Raw genomic sequence first — 25,456 nt, 5'->3', positions numbered from 1 at the left:
TTAATACGCTCATTAGATAATGCCGCAAACTGCTATTCTTCCCTAATTTTGTCACGTTTTCGTGTAGTTGCATTACCTCAATTACATTGATTTCATCTACATCACTTGTAAGACTAAAGTCGTCTTCTTAAAGAATAGTAATTATCGCATGATGTACTTTTAAAATTGCTGTTTTTCCAAGTCTATCTGCTTTTTCAGGTTTTCCTTTTCTTGGATCGTAGCCTGCAGTTGTTTATTGAAACCTCGGAGTTCTTCTTCATTTGCTTCCATGCTTTCATTTTATAATCTGAATGTAGATAATTCACTTTGCAACAAATTCCTTTTCCTTTTGTAAACTTGTCATAATTTCTTCCATTTTCCAATCTCTTTCCAACTCACTGTTGTTCTTGTCCGATACTTCCATTTCTCGTTGGAGTTCTGCACATTTACCCTGGGCTTCAACCATAAAATCTGAGGATTTTCCTTAAGTTCTGAAACATTTCTTAAATACTTGACATTTTGCGATAAATATACTGCCATTAAGATTCCATCTCCCCTGCCTGTGAACTGTTGGATCCTCCATTCAGCATTTCTTTGACTTTTTCCCTTTAATACCAAGATACTTTTCCGCAGACTTGACGATAATTTTAGTTTTCTCAGTTCTTTTGCTTGTTGGCGCTGAACAGTTAATTGCATCCACCATAAAAAGCACGAAATCCTTTCTACTCATTAATAGTGTATCCTTGTTTTTCATATTACAGCTCTCACAATTCACCAGTTCATTATTCCCTGTATTTGTTTGTTTGACAGCCTTTTTTTCATCAAATTCTTTCACTGCCTCTGCATAACTGATTCCTTGAGTTATTTTTACGTATTGTATCTCAGCTGCCTTCCTGCTATAAATGCACCCTCGATAACCTGCGCTGTGTTCCTCGCCACAATTGCAGCATTTCAGCCTAGCTCCCGCTTCACATTTCCCATATTCATGTTCTCCAGTGCATCTCCCACATCTTTGTTTTCCTCTGCAGACCTCCGCAATGTGCCCAAATTTCTGACATTTATAGCATCTTAAAGGCGGTGGTATATATATTCTATCCGCATAACACATATACCCTAAGTAAACGTTAGTCGGCAATCTCTCTTCATCAAGGTTAATCACTTCTTCCTGTTTCTTGTAACTTTCAAAGTTTGGCCTCAATAATTTTTGCTCCTTTTATGTTCTGTTTAATCTCATCCATAGTAACTTTTGTTGGTATTCCCGAAATAACTTCTCTAGTCCACTTTCTATTGTTGGGTATTGAGCATTGTACTTCTTTGCCGTCTATTTTACATAATCTTATCACTTTGCCTTGCTGAGCACTATCCCGACAAAGCACTAATAGCAATCCATTTCGTAAAATCTTTGCTCCTTTAATCTCCCCTATAATTTTGTTGAGCATCTTCATCAAACAAATCGTGTTCCAATCACCAAAAGACAACGCGTTTTCACTTAGCTTTATAATTGCTTTAATCTCATCTTCTTTCCATTGTTTTGCTGTCCTGTTTTGATCATCCACTGACTCCTCAGAGTTTGATATCCCGTACCTTTGCTTTCTTCCTCTTTCCATTCCGTTCCTCTTTCCCGCCGACCTCCATCTCTAGTTCACTTCCACTCTCGCCAAAAACTTCCTTCAACAGCTTGGCTCTTTCCTTGATGTTCTCTCTCTCCGCCATCTTCCAGTCACAACTATGCGCCTCAGTTGGACCTTCCAGATCCAGGTATATTTTTACTACAATCAATTGAAACACCTTGACTGCACACAGTGATCTCCATTTATGTGACTTCTAAAACCAATTGGCTGCACCAGTGCTGATTTGGTGGGTCATATTAAAGGGGGTAAATACTTATGCAATCAATTATTTTGTGTTTTATATTTGTAATTAGTTTAGATCACTTTGTTTTCTGTTTTCACTTTGATACGAGTCTTTTTCTGTTGATCAGTGTCTAAAAAGCCAAATCAAATCCATTGTGGTTCGATGTTGTAAAACAATAAAACATGAAAACTTCCGGAGGCGGGTGAGTTATTTTTATAGGCACTGTATTTGTTACCATTTACTACCCTGAGATTCATTTTCCTGCAGGCATTCCCAGTAGAACAAAGAGCTTCCATAGAATTAATGAAGTACTGCACACTAAAAAAAACTTGACAAACACCCAATGTGCAAAAGGCAAATAAAAATAACCATGCAGACAGATAGATAAAATAAATAAATAAACAAACAAACAAACAGACAAATAATACTGAGGACATGAGTTTCAAAGTTTTTCAAAGTGAGTCTATAGATTGTAGAATCAGTTCAATGCTGAGGTCAGTGAAGTTATCCACACTGGTTCAGGAGCCTGGTGGTTGGAGGGTAATAACTGTTCCTGAACCTGGTGGGGTGGGACCTAAGGTTCATTGAGTTGAGTAAAGTGATCCACACTGGTTCAGGAGCCTGATGGTTGTAGGGTGATCTTGGTCCCACTCTGGTTCCATAGGTGCAGTAATGACAAATGCAGACTCTTTCACAACAGGGAAGGGATGGTGTGAAGGGGTGAAGGTGGTATCCCACTTCCACCACCTCTGTTTTCTCCCAACCCATAGACACCAGGTTCTCCATCCAACCCCCAATGTTCCAACCCAAAATGAGTGGTGGTGGGACACGGATCCCAAGGGTCAGTGGGGTTTTTGTCATTGGATCAGGTGCCATAGGCTGAACAGTTTCTATTTTGTCCAGTGGATCAACTTTACACCCAGCAGACATTCAGTGAAGATGAGGCAAGGCATTTTGGAGAGAATGTGAAACTGAGAAAAGAGTATTGCGTTCAGAAGATAGGATGTCATGTCACAGTTATGTAAGACATTAATGAGCCTACATTTGGAGTATTATGTACACTCATGGCCACCATGTTATAGGAAAGATGATATTAAACTAGAGATAGTGCAGAAAAGATTTCAAAAGGTTTCAGCCTGAAATGTCAATTGTACTTTTTTCTATAGATGCTGCCTGGCCTGCTGAGTTCCTCCAGCATTTTGTGTATGTTGCTCAGATTTCCAGCACCTTGTTTGCAGAGAAAATTTACCAGGACGTTGTCAAGATTTGGGGACCTGAATTCGAAGCAGAGGTTGTGTAAACTAAGACTTTATTCCCTGGAATGGAGGTGATTTGATGAAGGTAGGGGTATAAAGGATCATGAGGGGCATAAACAGGGTGAAGGCAGATAACCTACACAGTATTTTCTCCCAGGGAGGGGCGGCTAAAAACCAGAGAGCATCACTTTAAGTTCAGAGGCGAGAGATTTAAAAGGGACATCAGTAGCAGCTTCTTCACACAAAGGTTGGCAAAAACACAAGAGATTCTGCAGACGCTGGAAACCTTGATGAAAGATCTCAGTCCAAAACATTGACTGTTTACTCCCCCCCACCGCCACAGATGCCGCCTGAGTTGCAGAGTTCCTCCAGCATTCTGTGTGTTAAACGTGGTGAAAAATGCACTGAGCTGTGTTCACATCACCCTGAAGTTTCTTACAGTCATGGGCGGAGCGGTTGCCGTACCAAGCCATAATGCATCCCAATCGGATGCTTGCTGCGGTGCATCGATAAGATCGTGGAAGAGGCAGACAGGGTGAATGCTCATAGACTTTTTTCGCAGGGAGGGGGTGTTAAAAACAAGAGGGCACATGTTTAAAATCAGAGGGAAGAGATTTAAAAGGGAAATCAGAGGCATCTTCTTCACACAAAGGTATTTGAAATGATCTGTCACATTAGCAAAGGCATCATAAGTATGTTGATGGAGAAATTTAGAAGGCTAAGGGCCAAACATGGGCAGATGGACTAACTCACTGGCCAGTACAATTGGCATAAATGAGTTGGGTTGAAGGGCCAATTTCCATGCTCTTTGACTTTAAGGCTTTAAGTGTTGGGCTGATGATGCTCAACAACGGTGTGCATATATTGGTTAACATCAAATGAAGACTTGCAGCATTAACTGATTCTCTTTCCCCAGATGCTGACTGACCTGTTGAGTATTTGTATAATTTTCTGTTTTTATTCAGATTTTCATCATTTTTTAAATGTTTTTCCATCATAGGACAATGCCTCTACCGCCCATCTGCAGATGTCTGGGTTCAATCCCAACCTCCACCACTGTCTGTATGGAGTTTGCATGCTCCCCCAGGGAATCTGGTCTCTCCCACCTCCCAACGACTTGCAGAGCCAGTGCTTAATTAGTGGCTGTGAGTTGCCCCTTGTGTGTGAGTGAGGGGTAGAAACTGTGGGAGGGGAAGAGTTGGGGAGGAGGCGAGAGGGGACAGAATAGAAACCTACAGCACTAAAACTGACTCTTTGGCTCATCTAGCCTATGCCAAATTGTTACTCTCCCCAGTGCCATTGACCTGCACCTGGTCCATAGCACCTCCACACCCCTCCCGTCCATGTAAATATCTACATTTCTCTTAAATGTTAAAACTGAAACCGAACTCACCACTTCCTCTGGCAGTTTGTTCCACACTCTCACCACCCTCTGAGTGTAGAAATTCTCCCTCATGCTCACCTTTCACCCTCAACCTATGGCCTCTAGTTCTTGTCTCACCAAAACCCAGTGGAAAGAGGCTGCCCTTGCATATACCCATCATAATTTCATATACCTCACTCAAATCTTCCCTCATCCTCCACACTCCAGAGTACAAAGCCCCAACACAAGAGATTCTGCAGATGCTGGAAATCCAAAATAATACACTCTAAATGCTGGAGGAACTCAGTAGGCCAGGCAGCATCTATGGAGAGGAATAAAGTGTTGACATATCAGCCGAGACTCTTCACCGGGACTGGAAAGGAAGGAGGAAGAGGCCAGAATAATAAGGTAGGGGAGGGGAAGGAGTACAAGCTGGCAGGTGACAGGTGAAGCCAGGTGATAACTCAGGTCCTCAATTCACGGCACTATCCTTGTAAATTTTCTCTGAGCTCTTTCAATCTTATTGTTACCTTACTTGTAGGAAGTATATGTTGCAGGGGTAGTGGATAGTGAGATAGATCTACTGGAAGCTGCTATGGATACGATGGGCTGAATGGCCTCCCTTCTGTGGATGGCCTGGCCCTGATTGTACTCCCGGCAGCCTGGTCACTAACAGACACATCTGCTTGCAGGTGAGGCCAGATCCTGCAACAATGGCTGCCCAGCATGATGCCCAGCTGCTACCGGTGATCAGGGACCTGTATGGTGAGTCAACCAAAATCAGATTCATTCATCACACGTACATCGAAATACACAGTGAAACAGCCAACACCACCTAAGGATGCGATGGGCGCAGCCCACAAGCATCGCCACACATCCCGGCACCAACACAGCGTGTCCGCAGTGTTCAACAGAGCAACACAAGCAACAACAAACCACTTTCACACCAACCCACCCCCTCAGACACTGAGACAGACTCCAAATCAGCTTTATTATCACTGACCTATGTGATGAAATCCGTTGTTTTATGGCAGCTGAAGTACGAGACATTAAATATACTACAACTCACAATAAGAAATATATATATATACACACAATTAAATTAAATTAGCACAAAAAGATCAAACATAGTGAAGTAGTGTTTATGGATTCAAGGACTGTTCAGAAATCTGAGGGCAGACTGTTAAGTCAGGCTCCTGTAACGAGATGTCCTGGATGGTGGGGATCCTTAATGATGGATACCACCTTCTTGAGGCACTGCCTCCTGAAAACACTGGTGGTGAGGTTAAACCTCAGGAGCAGCTGCTTCCAGGCCTCCAACATCTAGTCCTTGGCCTCCAACTTCCAGACCCCTCGACCATCAGGCCTTGATTTCTGGTGGCACCAACTTCGGTCTTCTTTGACCTTTGGTATCAACCCCAGGCCTCACAGATCACGGTTTTATCAAACTCTGTAAGTTGCCTCCTGTGCGTGAATGGGCCGGGGGTGGGGGGGGAATGTGGAAGTATGGATGCTGTGGTAGTGTAGCAGTTTAGTGCATCAGAGTTCGGAGTTCAATTCCTGGCACCATCTGTAAGGGGTTATACATTCTCCCCGTGACAATGTGGGTTTCCTCCAGGTACTTTGGTTTTCTCTTACAATCCAAAGATGTATCGGTTTGTAGGTTAATTGGTCATTGTAAATTGCCCTGTGATTAGGCTAAGGGTTAAATAATTGGGTTTCTGGGCAATGTGGCTCATTGGGGCAAAAGGGCCTATTCCACACTGCTTCGCTAACTAAGTAAAACAAATAAAATCATTAAGATGTGATTGCATTAAAGAACAATACTTCTGAAGTAACCTCCCCACAGTGTGCCTTGCCTCCCATCCCACACCCTCCACGCCATCGCCACACACAGTCACTGACCACCTTCTGTTACCCAGCATCCATCCAGGAACTCTGTGAGCACCAGGGCAGAGATGGACGTCCCATCACCGACGGCGTTCCTGCTCTCCACAAGCTGTGCACGAAACTGGAGTACCTGTTGCAGGTAGGAATCCTCGAGCTTGGTCTGTTCCACACTTACCCCTGCGTGTAGGCACTCCCATTGGTAAATGATGCAAGAGGGATAACCCTTGCCCTCTGCCTCGACCCCTGCCTTCACCTTTACCGCCAGTCCTCCTGTTCCTCCGTCTCTATCATTGCCCAGTCAGAGATACAGAGCCTTCAGATTCAAAGTTCAAAGTACATTTATTATCAAAGTGTGTATGCTATATACAACCTTGAGATTCAGCTCCTTACAGGCAGTCACAAAGCAAAGAAACACGATAATAAGGGTTTTCAGAAGCCCTTTCATCTTGAATCTGTGCCCTCTAGTTTTTGATATCTTCACCCTGGAAAAAAGATTCTGATTGCAAAGAACATTACAGCACAGTATAGGCTCTTTGGCCCACAATGTGGTGCCAGCCTTTTAATCTATTCCAAGATCAATTTAATCACCCCTCCTACATAATTCTCCATTTTTTTACATCCTTTTGCCTATCTAGGAGTCTCTTAAATGTCCCTAATGTATCTGCCTGTACAACCACCCCTAGCAGCACATTCCACGCATCCACCAGTCTCTGTGTAAAAATCCTACCTCTGACAACCCCCTATATTTTCCTCCAATCACCTTCAAATTATGTCTCTTCATATTAGAATTTCTGCCCTGGGAAAACATCTCTGGCAGTCTGTTTTATGTATGCTCCTTATCGTCTTGCACACCTCTATCAAGTCATCTCTCATCTTCCTTCACTCCAAAGAGAAAACCACTAACTCACTCAAACTATCCTCATAAAACATGCTTTCTATTTATTATCTACCTTATCTATGTCTCATATATTTTTATCTACCTCTATGAGGTCTCCCCTCAGCCTTCTTCACTGTAGGGTAAGCAAGTCCAGCCTATACAATCTCTGTCTGTAACTGAGGTCCTCTAATCCAGGCAATATCCTGTTGAATCTACTCTGCACCCTCTCCAACACAACAACATCCTTTCTATAATCCTATAATTCCAACTAGGATCTAACTAGTGTCTTGTAAATTTGTAATGTAGTGTCACAACTTTTAAGTTCTATACCCAGACCTGTGAAGACAAGGGTATCACATGCCTTCTTCACCATCCTGTCTCTGTTATGCTGTTCCTTTCAAGAAACTACAGACATGGACCTCAGGAAGTTAAGCTAAGGCTTTATATGGTGGAACAGACTTGATGGGCCAAATAGCCTGATTTGCTCCTATGTCTTATGGTCATATGGTCACATGTACACATCTATGCCCTCCCCTCCCTCATTCACTGAGGCTGTCACCCCGTCCTTCTTTTCAAGATGAATTTATCCTGACCTCCCTCTCCCCAGTATGATCAGAAGGAGAAGAAATCCATACTCGGCACTCGGAAGGGTTATTGGGATTATTTCTGTGTTTGCTTCGGCGATCACAAGTATGGAATGAAAGTCCTGAAGTTTGTGAACGACATGCTAAGGGTGAGTCTGATGGAGTCCATTCTACTGAAACTTTCTTTCTTTGAACGCTACACCATGGAAGCAATTCCTTTGGTCCATCTAGTCTATGCTGAACCAATATTCTGCTGGTTTCATCGAAGTTGGATGAAGTTATCTGTGTGGGAACTCTACATATATGCTCCATACAGGACAGTGTAAAGTATAGGTCATTATAACTTGCATTATGAAAGGGAAGGAGGCCATTTGGCCCATTGTGTCCATGCCAGCTAACAGGCGAGCAATTCCACCATCCAATGCACCCTTGTCATTTCCCCCCCAAATTTTTCTCTATCATATTCCCGTCTCCTCACCCCCATACACTAGCAGACAACTCCCAATGGACAAGTATCCTACTAATCTACAGATCTTTGGGATGTAGGAGAAAACGAGAGCTCCCTTGTGGTGGGGGGTGGGGGGAATCCCACACAGTCAAAGGGGGAACATGCAAACTCCACACAGACAGCACCGGAGGATGGGATTGAACCAGGGGTTTAATCCTGGTGATTTTCCAAAGAGGCATAAAACTTGCTCCGTATGGTCATTTTATTAAGTGTTACGGAAGCAGTAGTGAATACAGGCCAGTCCATCATGGGTAAAACCCTCCCCACCACTGAGCGCATCGACGTGGAGTGCTGTTGCAGGAAAGCAGCATCCATCATCAAGAATGATTATAAGTTTTGATGCCTCAATGAGCATATGACAAATAAAGCTAATATTTCATCTCACACTATCCTGGTCTGAGCCCATTAACACTCCTAGAAGAAGGTCGAGACTGCAAGTCTGGGCTGATGGTCATGAGGCCCAATGCCTGCAAGGATTAGAGTCCGGGGTCAAGGGCTGGAGGCTCAGAGGTAGTTTATCCTGGGGTTGGTGCCCTCTGTGTGTGATGGGCTGGGTGGGAAGGTGGGAAATGGACCTGTTTTGCTGTTGTTGTCTTGTTTTGTGCTGTTGTTGTTGCTGCTGTTGTGTTATGCTATGTTGTTGAACATGGTGGGCTTGATACGTTGATGCCAGAATATGTGGCGACACTTGTGGGCTGCCCCCAGCGCATTCTTGGCTGTGATGATGTTAAAGCAAGCGACACTTTTCACTGTATGTTTTGAGGTACCTGTGACAAATAAATCTGGTAGGAATCAGAAGAGGGCATTCATTTAAGGTGAGTAGAGGAAAGTTTTGGGAAAATGCCAGAGGTAAGTTATTAACACAGAGAGCTGTAGGTGCCTAGAACACACTGCTGGGGCTGATGATGGAGGCTCTTACATGAGAGACATTTGACGGGCTGTAAGATCGGCACATGGATGAAAGAAAGATGGAGGGCTCTGGGCTGTGTAGGAGGCAAGGGTTAGATTGACCAAGGAAATGGTTTCTATAAATTGGCATAACATTGTGGGCTGAATAAGTCTGAGATTAAAGATTAGTTTTAATCTTGAACAAATACATCGAAACATCAAAACATACAGTCAAATGTGTCACCAACAGTCAAGACGGCCTGAGGATGTGCTGGGGGGCAGCTCACACATGTTGCCAGGCTTCTAGTGCCAACATAGCATGCCCACAACTCACTAACTCTAAACCATGCGTCTCTGGAATGTGGGAGGAAACTGGAGCACCCAACAAAAACCAAAAGGTCACTGGGAGAATGTACAAACCCTTCACAGACAGTGATGGGAATTGAACTCAGGTCGGTAATTGTGACGTGCTAACGGCTACACTACCATGCAAAAGGTCACTGGGAGAATGTACAACTCTTTACAGACAGCAATGGGAATTGAACCCCGGTCGCTGGCACTGTAAAGCATTACCATAACCGTTACACTACCACAGCGCCTGTTCTGTGTGGACAACCTGGGACAGGGATGGTCTTTGTTCTATGATGGTCCTATCCATATTCCCTGCCCCACCTGGTGACCTTTCACCTTTCACCAACAGCTGAGCACCTCACTGGGAAAAGGGCGCGCATTCATCCGGTTCTGCCTGGTACAGCAACAACTTGCCGACTCCATCCAGTTCTGCTTCCACAACAAGAATATGGTCAGGTAAGGAGAAAGGTGTGCTGGCACTGGAGAGGGTGCGGAGGGGGTTCACAAGAATGATCGTGGGAATGAAAGGGTTAACATATGAGGAGTGTTTATTAGCTCTGGGTCTGCACTCTCTGGAGTTTAGAAGAATGGGAGGGGCTTCAACGACACCTGTCTAATATTGAAAGACCTAGATAGGATTGACGTGGAGAAGATATTTTCTATAGAGGAGGAGTCTAGAACCAGAGGGCACAGCCTCAGAATAGAGGAATGTCCCTTTACAACAGGGATAAGGAAGAATTTCTTTAACCAGATGGTGGCCAGTCTGTGGAATTTATTGCCACAGATGGCTGTGGAGGCCAAGTCATTGGGTGCATTTAAAGCAGATGCTGTTAGGTTCTTGATTAGTCAGGGTATCAATGGTTACAGGGAGAAGGCAGGAGAATGGGGGTGAGAGGGGTAATAAATTAGCCATGATTAAATGGCAGAGCAGACTCAATGGGCCAAATGACTTAATTCTGTTCCGAGAATCTTATAGTCTTATGGGTTACCACAGGGTACCCTGCCTGGTGTGGGGCTGTTGACAAGCGAGAGACCCTGGGACACTAGCTCACTCACAGTTTACTGCCAGCGAATTCTCATTAGACAATCCCTCAGCCTCTACACATCCATCCCTCCTTCCCTCTTCACTTGGACTCCTGAGTGTAGGGTGCTGGCATTTTTAACTTAATTACTTACAGATACAGCATAGAACAGGCCCCTCGAGCCCAAAGAGCCTCACCACCCAGCTACCCACTGATTTAACCCAGCATAATCACAGGGCAGTTTACAACGATCAATTAACCTACTTTGGAATGTGGGAGGAGACCAGAGCACATGGTGAAACCATGTGGTCACGGGAAGAACGTACTAAGTTCTTACAGACAGCGACACAATTGAACTCCAGACTCCAATGGTCTGAACTGTAACCATGATGCTACTGTGGGACCACCACCATCCAGGCCTGGCTCTCTTCTCACTACTACCCCATCCGGCAGGAAGCACAGGAGCCTTAGTTCCCACTCCTCCATATTCAGGAACAGTTATTACCCTATGACCAACAAGGTCCTGGACCAGTGCGGATAACTTCACTCACAACCCTAAACTGATTCCACAACCTACAGCAACACACGTAAAAGTTGCTGGTGAACACAGCAGGCCAGGCAGCATCTCCAGGAGGAGGTACAGTCGACGTTTCAGACCGAGACCCTTCGTCAGGACTCATCGAGGTCAGGTCTCGGCCCAAACCGTCGACTGTACCTCTTCCTAGAGATGCTACCTGGCCTGCTGCGTTCACCAGCAACTTTTATGTGTGTTGCTTGAAATTCCAGCATCTGCAGATTTCCTTGTGTTTGCATTTTTAAATCCACAACCTACAGACTCACTTTCAAGGACTCTTTACAACTCATGTTCTCAGTACTATTTATTCTTTTAATTTTTCAATATTTGTCTTTTTTTGCACATTAGTTGCTTGGCAGTTTTTGTTATTTATAGATTCATAATTTTTCATAAATTCTATAATATTCCTCCATTGTCCTGTGAATGCCTGCAAGAAAATGAATCTCAGGGTAGTATATAGTAACATATGTCTGTCTGGGTACCATATCCGATGCGGACGTTGGTGACATTGGTTTTCCATACAGATCTATCCCTCGTTCTTTGGATGATTTCCACTTCCTCGATGTGTAGCCACCTGGCTAGGCTTCTGATGTACATAAGCCGAGGTCCTCCTCTGGGTTTGCTCCCCTCAATCTTTCCAGAGAGTATGAATTTTTCTAGTTCATCTTTCCACATGATATGTCCCAGGAATCTGAGTGGTCTTTCTCTTATTGTTGGTATGAGTGATCGAACTGCTGGGGCTCTTCTGAGAACTTTTTCATTTGATGTGTGTGTGGTCCATGGTATTACTCTGATAATAAATTCACTTTGACTTTGACTCCTGCACATTCAGACCTAAGGCTCAGTCTAGAGCAAAAGATCAGCCATTGGTGCTGTCTGAGGAGGGGAATGTCTCATTCATAGAGTGAGTGTCTCTCTCTGCTTCTGGTTCTTATAGAACATAGAACGCTTCACCCCATGATGCTGTTCCGACCTTTTAACCTACCCCTACATGTTTCCAGGCAAGAAACCCTCATCGGGACTGGAAAGAAAGGGGGCAGAAGGCACAACTGGAAATTGGGGAGGAGGAAGAAGGACAAGCTGGCAAGTGATAGGTGAGGGAAGAGGTGGGTGGGTGAGTGAGGGGGATGAAGTGAGAAACTGGCAGGTGGAACAGGTAAAGGGGTGAGGAAGGAGAAATCTGATAGGAGAGGAGCTGGGCCATGGAAGAAAGGTAAGGGGGAGGGAAACCACAGGGAGGTGACGGGTAGGAGAGGAGAAGGGAAGGGGTTAAATAGGAGCCAGAATGGGGAATGGAAACAGAGAGGAGGAGAAGGGGGAAGAAATTACCGGAAGTTAGAGAAATTGCTATTCGCCCTGATATGCTGCAGTACCCAGTCAGAATAGGAAGTGAGTGAGATGTAAGAGGAGGACCAAGTAAATTCCCAAGGCTGACTGGGAGGTTCAGGTGTGTGAGTTACACACCACACTTGTACAGATGACCCCAACAAATAGTGTGTTGTCAAGGAGCCAGGAGTTCTCCATTTTTCCCACACCCTGTGCATTGTCCTCACTCTTTCAGTAATTGGTATTATGCCAGGAGCCCCTTCCTATCGGACACCCACAGGTTGGACATCATCGAACACCTGTACGCACTGAACGAGGTCACCTTCGAACTGCCTTTGATCGGCGTTGATCTGGACATGTCGTGGCCCATCGCCAGATGGTGAGACACCAAACAACATAAAGGAAAATAGCTTATCGTCCTATAAAATATCACTGCACTTTAATTACACATATGCTGACCCTCACCGAGAGGTGGCGCCACACACACACTGACCCTCACTGGGAGACAGTCCCACACACACACTGACCCTCACTGGGGGATGGTCCCACACACACACTGACCCTCACTGAGGGACGGTCTCACACACACACTGACCCTCACTGGGGGACGGTCCCACACACACACACTGACCCTCACTGGGAGACAGTCCCACACACACACTGACCCTCACTGGGAGACAGTCCCACACACACACACTGACCCTCACTGGGGGACGGTCCCACACACACACTGACCCTCACTGGGAGACAGTCCCACACACACACACTGACCCTCACTGGGGAACAGTCCCACACACACACTGACCCTCACTGGAGGACGATCTCACACACACACACTGACCTTCACTGGGGGACAGTCCCACACACACACACTGACCCTCACTGGGGGACGGTCACACACACACACTGACCCTCACTGGTGGACGGTCCCACACACACACTGACCCTCACTGGGGGACAGTCTCACACACACACTGACCCTCACTGGGGGACAGTCCCACACACACACTGACTCTCACTGGTGGACGGTCTCACACACACACTGACCCTCACTGGGGGACAGTCCCAGACACACACTGACCCTCACTGGGGTACAGTCCCACACACACACTGACCCTCACTGGGGGACATTCCCAGACACACACTGACCCTCACTGGGGGACAGTCTCACACACACACTGACCCTCACTGGGGGACAGTCCCACTCACACACTGACCCTCACTGGGGGACAGTCCCACAGAGACACACTGACTTTCCGTGGGGGACGGTCCCACACACACACTGACCCTCACTGGGGGACAGTCCCACACACACACACTGACCCTCTGTGGGGGACGGTCCCACACACACACTGACCCTCACTGGGGGATGGTCCCACACACACACACTGACCCTCACAGGGGGATGGTCCCACTCACACACTGACCCTCACTGGGGGGACAGTCCCACACTCACACTGACCCTCACTGGGGGACAGACCCACACACACACTGACCCTCACTGGGGGACAGTCCCACACACACACACTGACCCTCTGTGGGGGACGGTCCCACACACACACTGACCCTCACTGGGGGACGGTCCCAAACACACACACTCACCCTCACTGGGGGGACAGTCCCACACTCACACTGACCCTCACTGGGGGACAGTCCCACTCACACACTGACCCTCACTGGGGGACAGTCCCACAGAGACACACTGACTCTCCGTGGGGGACGGTCCCACACACACACTGACCCTCACTGGGGGACAGTCCCACACACACACACTGACCCTCTGTGGGGGACGGTCCCACACACACACTGACCCTCACTGGGGGATGGTCCCACACACACACACTGACCCTCACTGGGGGATGGTCCCACTCACACACTGACCCTCACTGGGGGGACAGTCCCACACTCACACTGACCCTCACTGGGGGACAGACCCACACACACACTGACCCTCACTGGGGGACAGTCCCACACACACACACTGACCCTCTGTGGGGGACGGTCCCACACACACACTGACCCTCACTGGGGGACGGTCCCAAACACACACACTCACCCTCACTGGGGGGACAGTCCCACACTCACACTGACCCTCACTGGGGGACAGACCCACACACACACTGACCCTCACTGGGGGACATTCCCAGACACACACTGACCCTCACTGGGGGACAGTCTCACACACACACTGACCCTCACTGGGGGACAGTCCCACAGAGACACACTGACTCTCCGTGGGGGACGGTCCCACACACACACTGACCCTCACTGGGGGACAGTCCCACACACACACACTGACCCTCTGTGGGGGACGGTCCCACACACACACTGACCCTCACTGGGGGATGGTCCCACACACACACACTGACCCTCACTGGGGGATGGTCCCACTCACACACTGACCCTCACTGGGGGGACAGTCCCACACTCACACTGACCCTCACTGGGGGACAGACCCACACACACACTGACCCTCACTGGGGGACAGTCCCACACACACACACTGACCCTCTGTGGGGGACGGTCCCACACACACACTGACCCTCACTGGGGGACGGTCCCACACACACACACTGACCCTCACTGGGGGGACAGTCCCACACTCACACTGACCCTCACTGGGGGACAGACCCACACACACACTGACCCTCACTGGGGGACAGTCCCACACACACACACTGACCCTCTGTGGGGGACGGTCCCACACACACACTGACCCTCACTGGGGGACGGTCCCACACACACACACTGACCCTCACTGGGGGGACAGTCCCACACTCACACTGACCCTCACTGGGGGACAGACCCACACACACACTGACCCTCACTGGGGGACAGTCCCACACACACACACTGACCCTCTGTGGGGGACGGTTCCACACACACACTGACCCTCACTGGGGGACGGTCCCACACACACACACTGACCCTCACTGGGGGACGGTCCCACTCACACACTGACCCTCACTGGGGGACGGTCCCACACACACACTGACCCTCCTTGGGGTCAGTCTCACACACACACACTGACCCTCACTGGGGGACGGTCCCACACACACACTGACCCTCACTGGGGGACAGTCCCACACACACACACTGACCCTCCATGGGGGACGGTCCCACACACACACTGACCTTCCTTGGGGTCGGTCTCACATACACACTGACCCTCACTGGGGGACTATCCCACACACACTGACCATCACTGGGGAACAGTCCCACACACGCACTGACCCTCACTGGGGGACATCCCACACACACACTGACCCTCACTGGGGGACAGTCCCACACACACACTGACCCTCACTGGGGGATGGTCCCACACACACATTGACCCTCACTGGGAGACGGTCCCACACACACACTGACCTTCACTGGGGGACGGTCCCACACACACACTGATCCTCACTGGGGGACAGTCCCACACACACACACTGACCCTCCGTGGGGGACGGTCCCACACACACACTGACCCTCCGTGGGGGACGGTCCCACACACACACTGACCCTCCTTGGGGTCGGTCTCACATACACACTGACCCTCACTGGGGGACTATCCCACACACACTGACCATCACTGGGGAACAGTCCCAGACACACACTGACCCTCACTGGGGGACGGTCCCACACACACACTGACCCTCACTGGGGAACAGTCCCACACACACACGGACCCTCACTGGGGGACGGACCCACACACACACTGACCCTCACTGGGGAACAGTCCCACACACACACGGACCCTCACTGGGAGACAGTCCCACACACACACACTGACCCTCCGTGGAGGACAGTCCCACACATACACTGACCCTCACTGGGGGACAGTCCCACACACACACACTGACTCTCCGTGGGGGACAGTCCCACACACACACACACACACACACACACACTGACCCTCACTGGGAGACAGTCCCACACACACACTGACCCTCACTGGGGGATGGTCCCACACACACACACATTGACCCTCACTGGGAGACAGTCCCACACACACACACTGACCCTCCGTGGGGGACAGTCCCACACATACACTGACCCTCACTGGGGGACAGTCCCACACACACACACAGACTCTCCGTGGGGGACAGTCCCACACACACACTGACCCTCCTTGGGGTCGGTCTCACACACACACTGACCCTCACTGGGGGACTATCCCACACACACTGACCATCACTGGGGAACAGTCCCACACACGCACTGACCCTCACTGGGGGACATCCCACACACACACTGACCCTCACTGGGGGACAGTCCCACACACACACTGACCCTCACTGGGGGATGGTCCCACACACACATTGACCCTCACTGGGAGACGGTCCCACACACACACTGACCTTCACTGGGGGACGGTCCCACACACACACTGATCCTCACTGGGGGACAGTCCCACACACACACACTGACCCTCCGTGGGGGACGGTCCCACACACACACTGACCCTCCGTGGGGGACGGTCCCACACACACACTGACCCTCCTTGGGGTCGGTCTCACATACACACTGACCCTCACTGGGGGACTATCCCACACACACTGACCATCACTGGGGAACAGTCCCAGACACACACTGACCCTCACTGGGGGACGGTCCCACACACACACTGACCCTCACTGGGGAACAGTCCCACACACACACGGACCCTCACTGGGGGACGGACCCACACACACACTGACCCTCACTGGGGAACAGTCCCACACACACACGGACCCTCACTGGGAGACAGTCCCACACACACTCACTGACCCTCCGTGGAGGACAGTCCCACACATACACTGACCCTCACTGGGGGACAGTCCCACACACACACACTGACTCTCCGTGGGGGACAGTCCCACACACACACACACACACACACACACACTGACCCTCACTGGGAGACAGTCCCACACACACACTGACCCTCACTGGGGGATGGTCCCACACACACACACATTGACCCTCACTGGGAGACAGTCCCACACACACACACTGACCCTCCGTGGGGGACAGTCCCACACATACACTGACCCTCACTGGGGGACAGTCCCACACACACACACACAGACTCTCCGTGGGGGACAGTCCCACACACACACTGACCCTCCTTGGGGTCGGTCTCACACACACACTGACCCTCACTGGAGGACTATACCACACACACTGACCCTCACTGGCATCAGTCCCACACACACACTGACCCTCACTGGGGGACAGTCCCACACACACACTGACCCTCACTGCGGGACAGTCCCACACGCACATACTGACCCTCACTGGGGAACAGTCCCACACACACACTGACCTTCACTGGGGGATGGTCCCACACACACACACACTGACCCTCACTGGGAGACAGTCCCACAAACACACTGACCCTCACTGGGGGACGGTCCCACACACACACACATTGACCCTCACTGGGAGACAGTCCCACACACACACACTGACCCTCCGTGGGGGACAGTCCCACACATACACTGACCCTCACTGGGGGACAGTCCCACACACACACACTGACTCTCCATGGGGGACAGTCCCACACACACACTGACCCTCCTTGGGGTCGGTCTCACACACACACTGACCCTCACTGGAGGACTATACCACACACACTGACCCTCACTGGGGGACGGTCCCACTCACACACTGACCCTCACTGGGGGACAGTCCCACACACACACACTGACCCTCCATGGGGGACGGTCCCACACACACACTGACCTTCCTTGGGGTCGGTCTCACATACACACTGACCCTCACTGGGGGACTATCCCACACACACTGACCATCACTGGGGAACAGTCCCACACACGCACTGACCCTCACTGGGGGACATCCCACACACACACTGACCCTCACTGGGGGACAGTCCCACACACACACTGACCCTCACTGGGGGATGGTCCCACACACACATTGACCCTCACTGGGAGACGGTCCCACACACACACTGACCTTCACTGGGGGACGGTCCCAAACACACACACTGACCCTTACTGGGGGACGGTCCCACACACACACACACACTGACCCTCACTGGGGGACGGTCCCACACACACACTGATCCTCACTGGGGGACAGTCCCACACACACACACTGACCCTCCGTGGGGGACGGTCCCACACACACACTGATCCTCCGTGGGGGACGGTCCCACACACACACTGACCCTCCTTGGGGTCGGTCTCACATACACACTGACCCTCACTGGGGGACTATCCCACACACACTGACCATCACTGGGGAACAGTCCCAGACACACACTGACCCTCACTGGGGGACGGTCCCACACACACACTGACCCTCACTGGGGAACAGTCCCACACACACACGGACCCTCACTGGGGGACGGTCCCACACACACATTGACCCTCACTGGGAGACGGTCCCACACACACACTGACCTTCACTGGGGGACGGTCCCAAACACACACACTGACCCTCACTGGGGAACAGTCCCACACACACACTGACCCTCACTGGGGGACGGTCCCACACACACACACACACACTGACCCTCACTGGGAGACAGTCCCACACACACACTGACCCTCACTGGGGGACGGTCCCACACACACACACTGACCCTCACTGGGAGACAGTCCCACACACACACACTGACCCTCCGTGGGGGACGGTCCCACACACACACTGACCCTCCTTGGGGGACGGTCCCACTCACACACTGACCCTCACTGGGGGATGGTCCCACACACACACACTGACCCTCCTTGGGGTCAGTCTCACACACACACTGACCCTCACTGGGGGACGGTCCCACACACACACTGACCCTCACTGGGGGACGGTTCCACACACACACACACACACACACACACACACTGACCCTCACTGGGAGACAGTCCCACACACACACTGACCCTCACTGGGGGATGGTCCCACACACACACACATTGACCCTCACTGGGAGACAGTCCCACACACACACACTGACCCTCCGTGGGGGACAGTCCCACACATACACTGACCCTCACTGGGGGACAGTCCGACACACACACACTGACTCTCCGTGGGGGACAGTCCCACACACACACACACACACACACACACACACACACACACACACACACACTGACCCTCACTGGGAGACAGTCCCACACACACACTGACCCTCACTGGGGGATGGTCCCACACACACACACATTGACCCTCACTGGGAGACAGTCCCACACACACACACTGACCCTCCGTGGGGGACAGTCCCACACATACACTGACCCTCACTGGGGGACAGTCCCACACACACACACTGACTCTCCGTGGGGGACAGTCCCACACACACACTGACCCTCCTTGGGGTCGGTCTCACACACACACTGACCCTCACTGGAGGACTATACCACACACACTGACCCTCACTGGGGGACGGTCCCACACACACACTGACCCTCACTGGGGAACAGTCCCACACACACACGGACCCTCACTGGGGGACGGTCCCACACACACATTGACTCTCACTGGGAGACGGTCCCACACACACACTGACCTTCACTGGGGGACGGTCCCAAACACACACACTGACCCTCACTGGGGAACAGTCCCACACACACACTGACCCTCACTGGGGGACGGTCCCACACACACACACACACACTGACCCTCACTGGGAGACAGTCCCACACACACACTGACCCTCACTGGGGGACGGTCCCACACACACACACTGACCCTCACTGGGAGACAGTCCCACACACACACACTGACCCTCCGTGGGGGACGGTCCCACACACACACTGACCCTCCTTGGGGTCGGTCTCACACACACACTGACCCTCACTGGGGGACGGTCCCACTCACACACTGACCCTCACTGGGGGATGGTCCCACACACACACACTGACCCTCCTTGGGGTCAGTCTCACACACACACACTGACCCTCCGTGGGGGACGGTCCCACACACACACTGACCCTCCTTGGGGTCGGTCTCACACACACACTGACCCTCACTGGGGGACGGTCCCACACACACACTGACCCTCACTGGGGGACGGTCCCACACACACACACACACACACACACACACACACTGACCCTCACTGGGAGACAGTCCCACACACACACTGACCCTCACTGGGGGATGGTCCCACACACACACACATTGACCCTCACTGGGAGACAGTCCCACACACACACACTGACCCTCCGTGGGGGACAGTCCCACACATACACTGACCCTCACTGGGGGACAGTCCCACACACACACTGACTCTCCGTGGGGGACAGTCCCACACACACACTGACCCTCCTTGGGGTCGGTCTCACACACACACTGACCCTCACTGGAGGACTATACCACACACACTGACCCTCACTGGCATCAGTCCCACACACACACTGACCCTCACTGGGGGACAGTCCCACACACACACTGACCCTCACTGGGGGACGGTCCCACACACACACTGACCCTCACTGGGGGACAGTCCCACACACACACACTGACCCTCACTGCGGGACAGTCCCACACGCACATACTGACCCTCACTGGGGAACAGTCCCACACACACACTGACCTTCACTGGGGGATGGTCCCACACACACACACACTGACCCTCACTGGGAGACAGTCCCACAAACACACTGACCCTCACTGGGGGACGGTCCCACACACACACACATTGACCCTCACTGGGAGACAGTCCCACACACACACACTGACCCTCCGTGGTGGACAGTCCCACACATACACTGACCCTCCTTGGGGTCGGTCTCACACACACACTGACCCTCACTGGAGGACTATACCACACACACTGACCCTCACTGGGGGACGGTCCCACACACACACTGACCCTCACTGGGGGACAGTCCCACATGCACATACTGACCCTCACTGGGGAACAATCCCACACACACACTGACCCTCACTGGGGGCGGTCCCACACACACACACTGACCCTCACTGGGGGGACAGTCCCACACTCACACTGACCCTCACTGGGGGACAGACCCACACACACACTGACCCTCACTGGGGGACAGTCCCACACACACACACTGACCCTCTGTGGGGGACGGTTCCACACACACACTGACCCTCACTGGGGGACGGTCCCACACACACACACTGACCCTCACTGGGGGACGGTCCCACTCACACACTGACCCTCACTGGGGGACGGTCCCACACACACACTGACCCTCACTGGGGGACAGTCCCACACACACACACTGACCCTCCATGGGGGACGGTCCCACACACACACTGACCTTCCTTGGGGTCGGTCTCACATACACACTGACCCTCACTGGGGGACTATCCCACACACACTGACCATCACTGGGGAACAGTCCCACACACGCACTGACCCTCACTGGGGGACATCCCACACACACACTGACCCTCACTGGGGGACAGTCCCACACACACACTGACCCTCACTGGGGGATGGTCCCACACACACATTGACCCTCACTGGGAGACGGTCCCACACACACACTGACCTTCACTGGGGGACGGTCCCACACACACACTGATCCTCACTGGGGGACAGTCCCACACACACACACTGACCCTCCGTGGGGGACGGTCCCACACACACACTGACCCTCCGTGGGGGACGGTCCCACACACACACTGACCCTCCTTGGGGTCGGTCTCACATACACACTGACCCTCACTGGGGGACTATCCCACACACACTGACCATCACTGGGGAACAGTCCCAGACACACACTGACCCTCACTGGGGGACGGTCCCACACACACACTGACCCTCACTGGGGAACAGTCCCACACACACACGGACCCTCACTGGGGGACGGACCCACACACACACTGACCCTCACTGGGGAACAGTCCCACACACACACACATTGACCCTCACTGGGAGACAGTCCCACACACACACACTGACCCTCCGTGGTGGACAGTCCCACACATACACTGACCCTCCTTGGGGTCGGTCTCACACACACACTGACCCTCACTGGAGGACTATACCACACACACTGACCCTCACTGGGGGACGGTCCCACACACACACTGACCCTCACTGGGGGACAGTCCCACATGCACATACTGACCCTCACTGGGGAACAGTCCCACACACACACTGACCCTCACTGGGGGCGGTCCCACACACACACACTGACCCTCACTGGGGGGACAGTCCCACACTCACACTGACCCTCACTGGGGGACAGACCCACACACACACTGACCCTCACTGGGGGACAGTCCCACACACACACACTGACCCTCTGTGGGGGACGGTTCCACACACACACTGACCCTCACTGGGGGACGGTCCCACACACACACACTGACCCTCACTGGGGGACGGTCCCACTCACACACTGACCCTCACTGGGGGACGGTCCCACACACACACTGACCCTCCTTGGGGTCAGTCTCACACACACACACTGACCCTCACTGGGGGACGGTCCCACACACACACTGACCCTCACTGGGGGACAGTCCCACACACACACACTGACCCTCCATGGGGGACGGTCCCACACACACACTGACCTTCCTTGGGGTCGGTCTCACATACACACTGACCCTCACTGGGGGACTATCCCACACACACTGACCATCACTGGGGAACAGTCCCACACACGCACTGACCCTCACTGGGGGACGGTCCCACACACACACTGACCCTCACTGGGGAACAGTCCCACACACACACGGACCCTCACTGGGGGACGGTCCCACACACACATTGACCCTCACTGGGAGACGGTCCCACACACACACTGACCTTCACTGGGGGACGGTCCCAAACACACACACTGACCCTCACTGGGGAACAGTCCCACACACACACTGACCCTCACTGTGGGACGGTCCCACACACACACACACACACACACTGACCCTCACTGGGAGACAGTCCCACACACACACACTGACCCTCACTGGGGGACGGTCCCACACACACACACTGACCCTCACTGGGAGACAGTCCCACACACACACACTGACCCTCCGTGGGGGACGGTCCCACACACACACTGACCCTCCTTGGGGTCGGTCTCACACACACACTGACCCTCACTGGGGGACGGTCCCACTCACACACTGACCCTCACTGGGGGATGGTCCCACACACACACACTGACCCTCCTTGGGGTCAGTCTCACACACACACTGACCCTCACTGGGGGACAGTCCCACACACACACTGACCCTCACTGCGGGACAGTCCCACACGCACATACTGACCCTCACTGGGGAACAGTCCCACACACACACTGACCTTCACTGGGGGATGGTCCCACACACACACACACTGACCCTCACTGGGAGACGGTCTCACAAACACACTGACCCTCACTGGGGGACGGTCCCACACACACACACATTGACCCTCACTGGGAGACAGTCCCACACACACACACTGACCCTCACTGGGGGACGGTCCCACACACACACACTGACCCTCACTGGGGCACAGTCCCACACACACACTGACCCTCACTGGGGGACAGTCCCACACACACACTCTGACCCTCACTGGGAGACAGTCCCACACACACACTGACCCTCACTGGGGCACGGTCCCACACACACACACACACACACACTGACCCTCACTGGGAGACAGTCCCATACACTGACCTTTAAAGGGAGGAGGATACTCCTCCACACACTCACACTGACCCCTGCTTTGGTAAAATCCCACGCACAAACACACCACACAATACAACTGCAGATAAATTGACACATGTCTCCTGAGCTTATTGTTTTTAATAAGTGCTCCTTTTATTTGAAAATAGGGAAAGTAAATCCCACAGATCGGTGATCAAGGCATCACTGAACTATTCCGAATGCCAAGTGTCTGAGAGGGATAATGGTGTTCAGGGGATCCACTGCCCGACAGGAGACACAGAGACAGAGTGAGTCAGTACTTAAATCAGACTCTGTACCGGTTGCTTCCCGAATGCCTTGGCTAGGTTATCACAAAAACTTTCCATTTCCTAGTAACCTGATGAAGTCCCAGTCTTCATTAGTCAGGAGGTACTGGATCCAAGAGAACTTAGCTCTTTGTGTTCAGAATTTCCTTGCCCAGAGAAGGTCGAGGGTCATGGTAGATGGAAGTTGGTGACCAGTAGTGCTCTGCAGGGATCTGTTCTGGTAGCCCTTTGTGAATTTATAAATGATTTGGATGGGGAAGTGGTAAGTTTGCAGAAGACACAAAGGTTGGTGGAGTTGTTGATAGTGTAGAAAGTGTCAAAGGTTACTGCGGGACATTGACAGGATGCAGAGCTGGGTTGAGGGTTCAGCCTGGAAAGTGTGAAGTGATTCACTCTGGAAGGTTCGAATTTGAAAGCAGGGTGCAAGGTTAATGGCAGGATTCTTTTCCGTTTGGAGAAACAGAGGCGACCTTGGGGTCCATGTCCATAGTTCCCTCAAAGTTGTCACACAAGTTGATAGGGTGCATAGGAAGGTGTGTTGGCCCTCATTAGCCAGAGAACTGAGATCAAGAGCCATGAAGTGATGTTGCAGCTCTCTAATGCCCTGGTTATGAAACACTCGCACCACCATCTTCTCCTCCCTCCCTCCTAATAATTTATTTTATTTTGTGTATTTTTTCTTCCATATTATGTATTGCATTGAACTGTTGCTGCTAAGTTAATAAATTTCACGTCACATGCCAGTGATAATAAACCTGATTCTGATTCACCTTAAACACCTGGACTCTAGTACTTAGCCATTTTGAATGTGGCTGTCTGTCTGCTCTATCTTTGCCTTACATAATCTTATAAACCTCTGTCAGAGCTTGCCTCAGCCTCCACCCCTCCAGAGAAAACAACCCAAATTTGTCCAACCTCTCATGATAGCACACGCGCTCTATTCCAGACACCATCCTGGTAAACCTCTCGTACCCCCCCTCCACATCCTTCTTATAACGGAGCAACCAGAGTTGAATGCAATGCCTCAGATGCTGTCTCACCAGAGTTTTATAAAGCTGCGACATAAGTTCATGACTCATGATCTCAACTCAGCTCATGA

General features: G+C 51.6%; 1 protein-coding gene across 4 annotated transcripts in view; it reads left to right on the top strand.

Annotated features, from left to right (window-relative positions):
- The window catches only part of LOC140199296 (uncharacterized), a 61,898-nt gene that overhangs the window by 8,216 nt on the left and 28,226 nt on the right, over positions 1-25,456 (top strand). For 2 of the 4 annotated variants that reach the window (XM_072261109.1, XM_072261108.1), the window contains exons 1-7: positions 3,129-3,174; positions 5,145-5,217; positions 6,375-6,481; positions 7,827-7,952; positions 9,900-10,006; positions 12,708-12,851; positions 24,220-24,339. In XM_072261109.1, the coding sequence (XP_072117210.1) occupies positions 3,169-3,174; positions 5,145-5,217; positions 6,375-6,481; positions 7,827-7,952; positions 9,900-10,006; positions 12,708-12,851; positions 24,220-24,339 (683 nt within the window). In that variant the 5' untranslated portion in view covers positions 3,129-3,168. Of the gene's footprint in view, positions 1-3,128; positions 3,175-5,144; positions 5,218-6,374; positions 6,482-7,826; positions 7,953-9,899; positions 10,007-12,707; positions 12,852-24,219; positions 24,340-25,456 lie in introns of those variants that run through there. The other 2 variants (XM_072261110.1, XM_072261111.1) reach the window with 2 other exon arrangements.

Source organism: Mobula birostris, chromosome 6, assembly GCF_030028105.1.
Source record: "Mobula birostris isolate sMobBir1 chromosome 6, sMobBir1.hap1, whole genome shotgun sequence".
Lineage (NCBI taxonomy): Eukaryota > Metazoa > Chordata > Chondrichthyes > Myliobatiformes > Myliobatidae > Mobula > Mobula birostris.
This window is presented reverse-complemented; position numbering and strand designations above follow the sequence as displayed.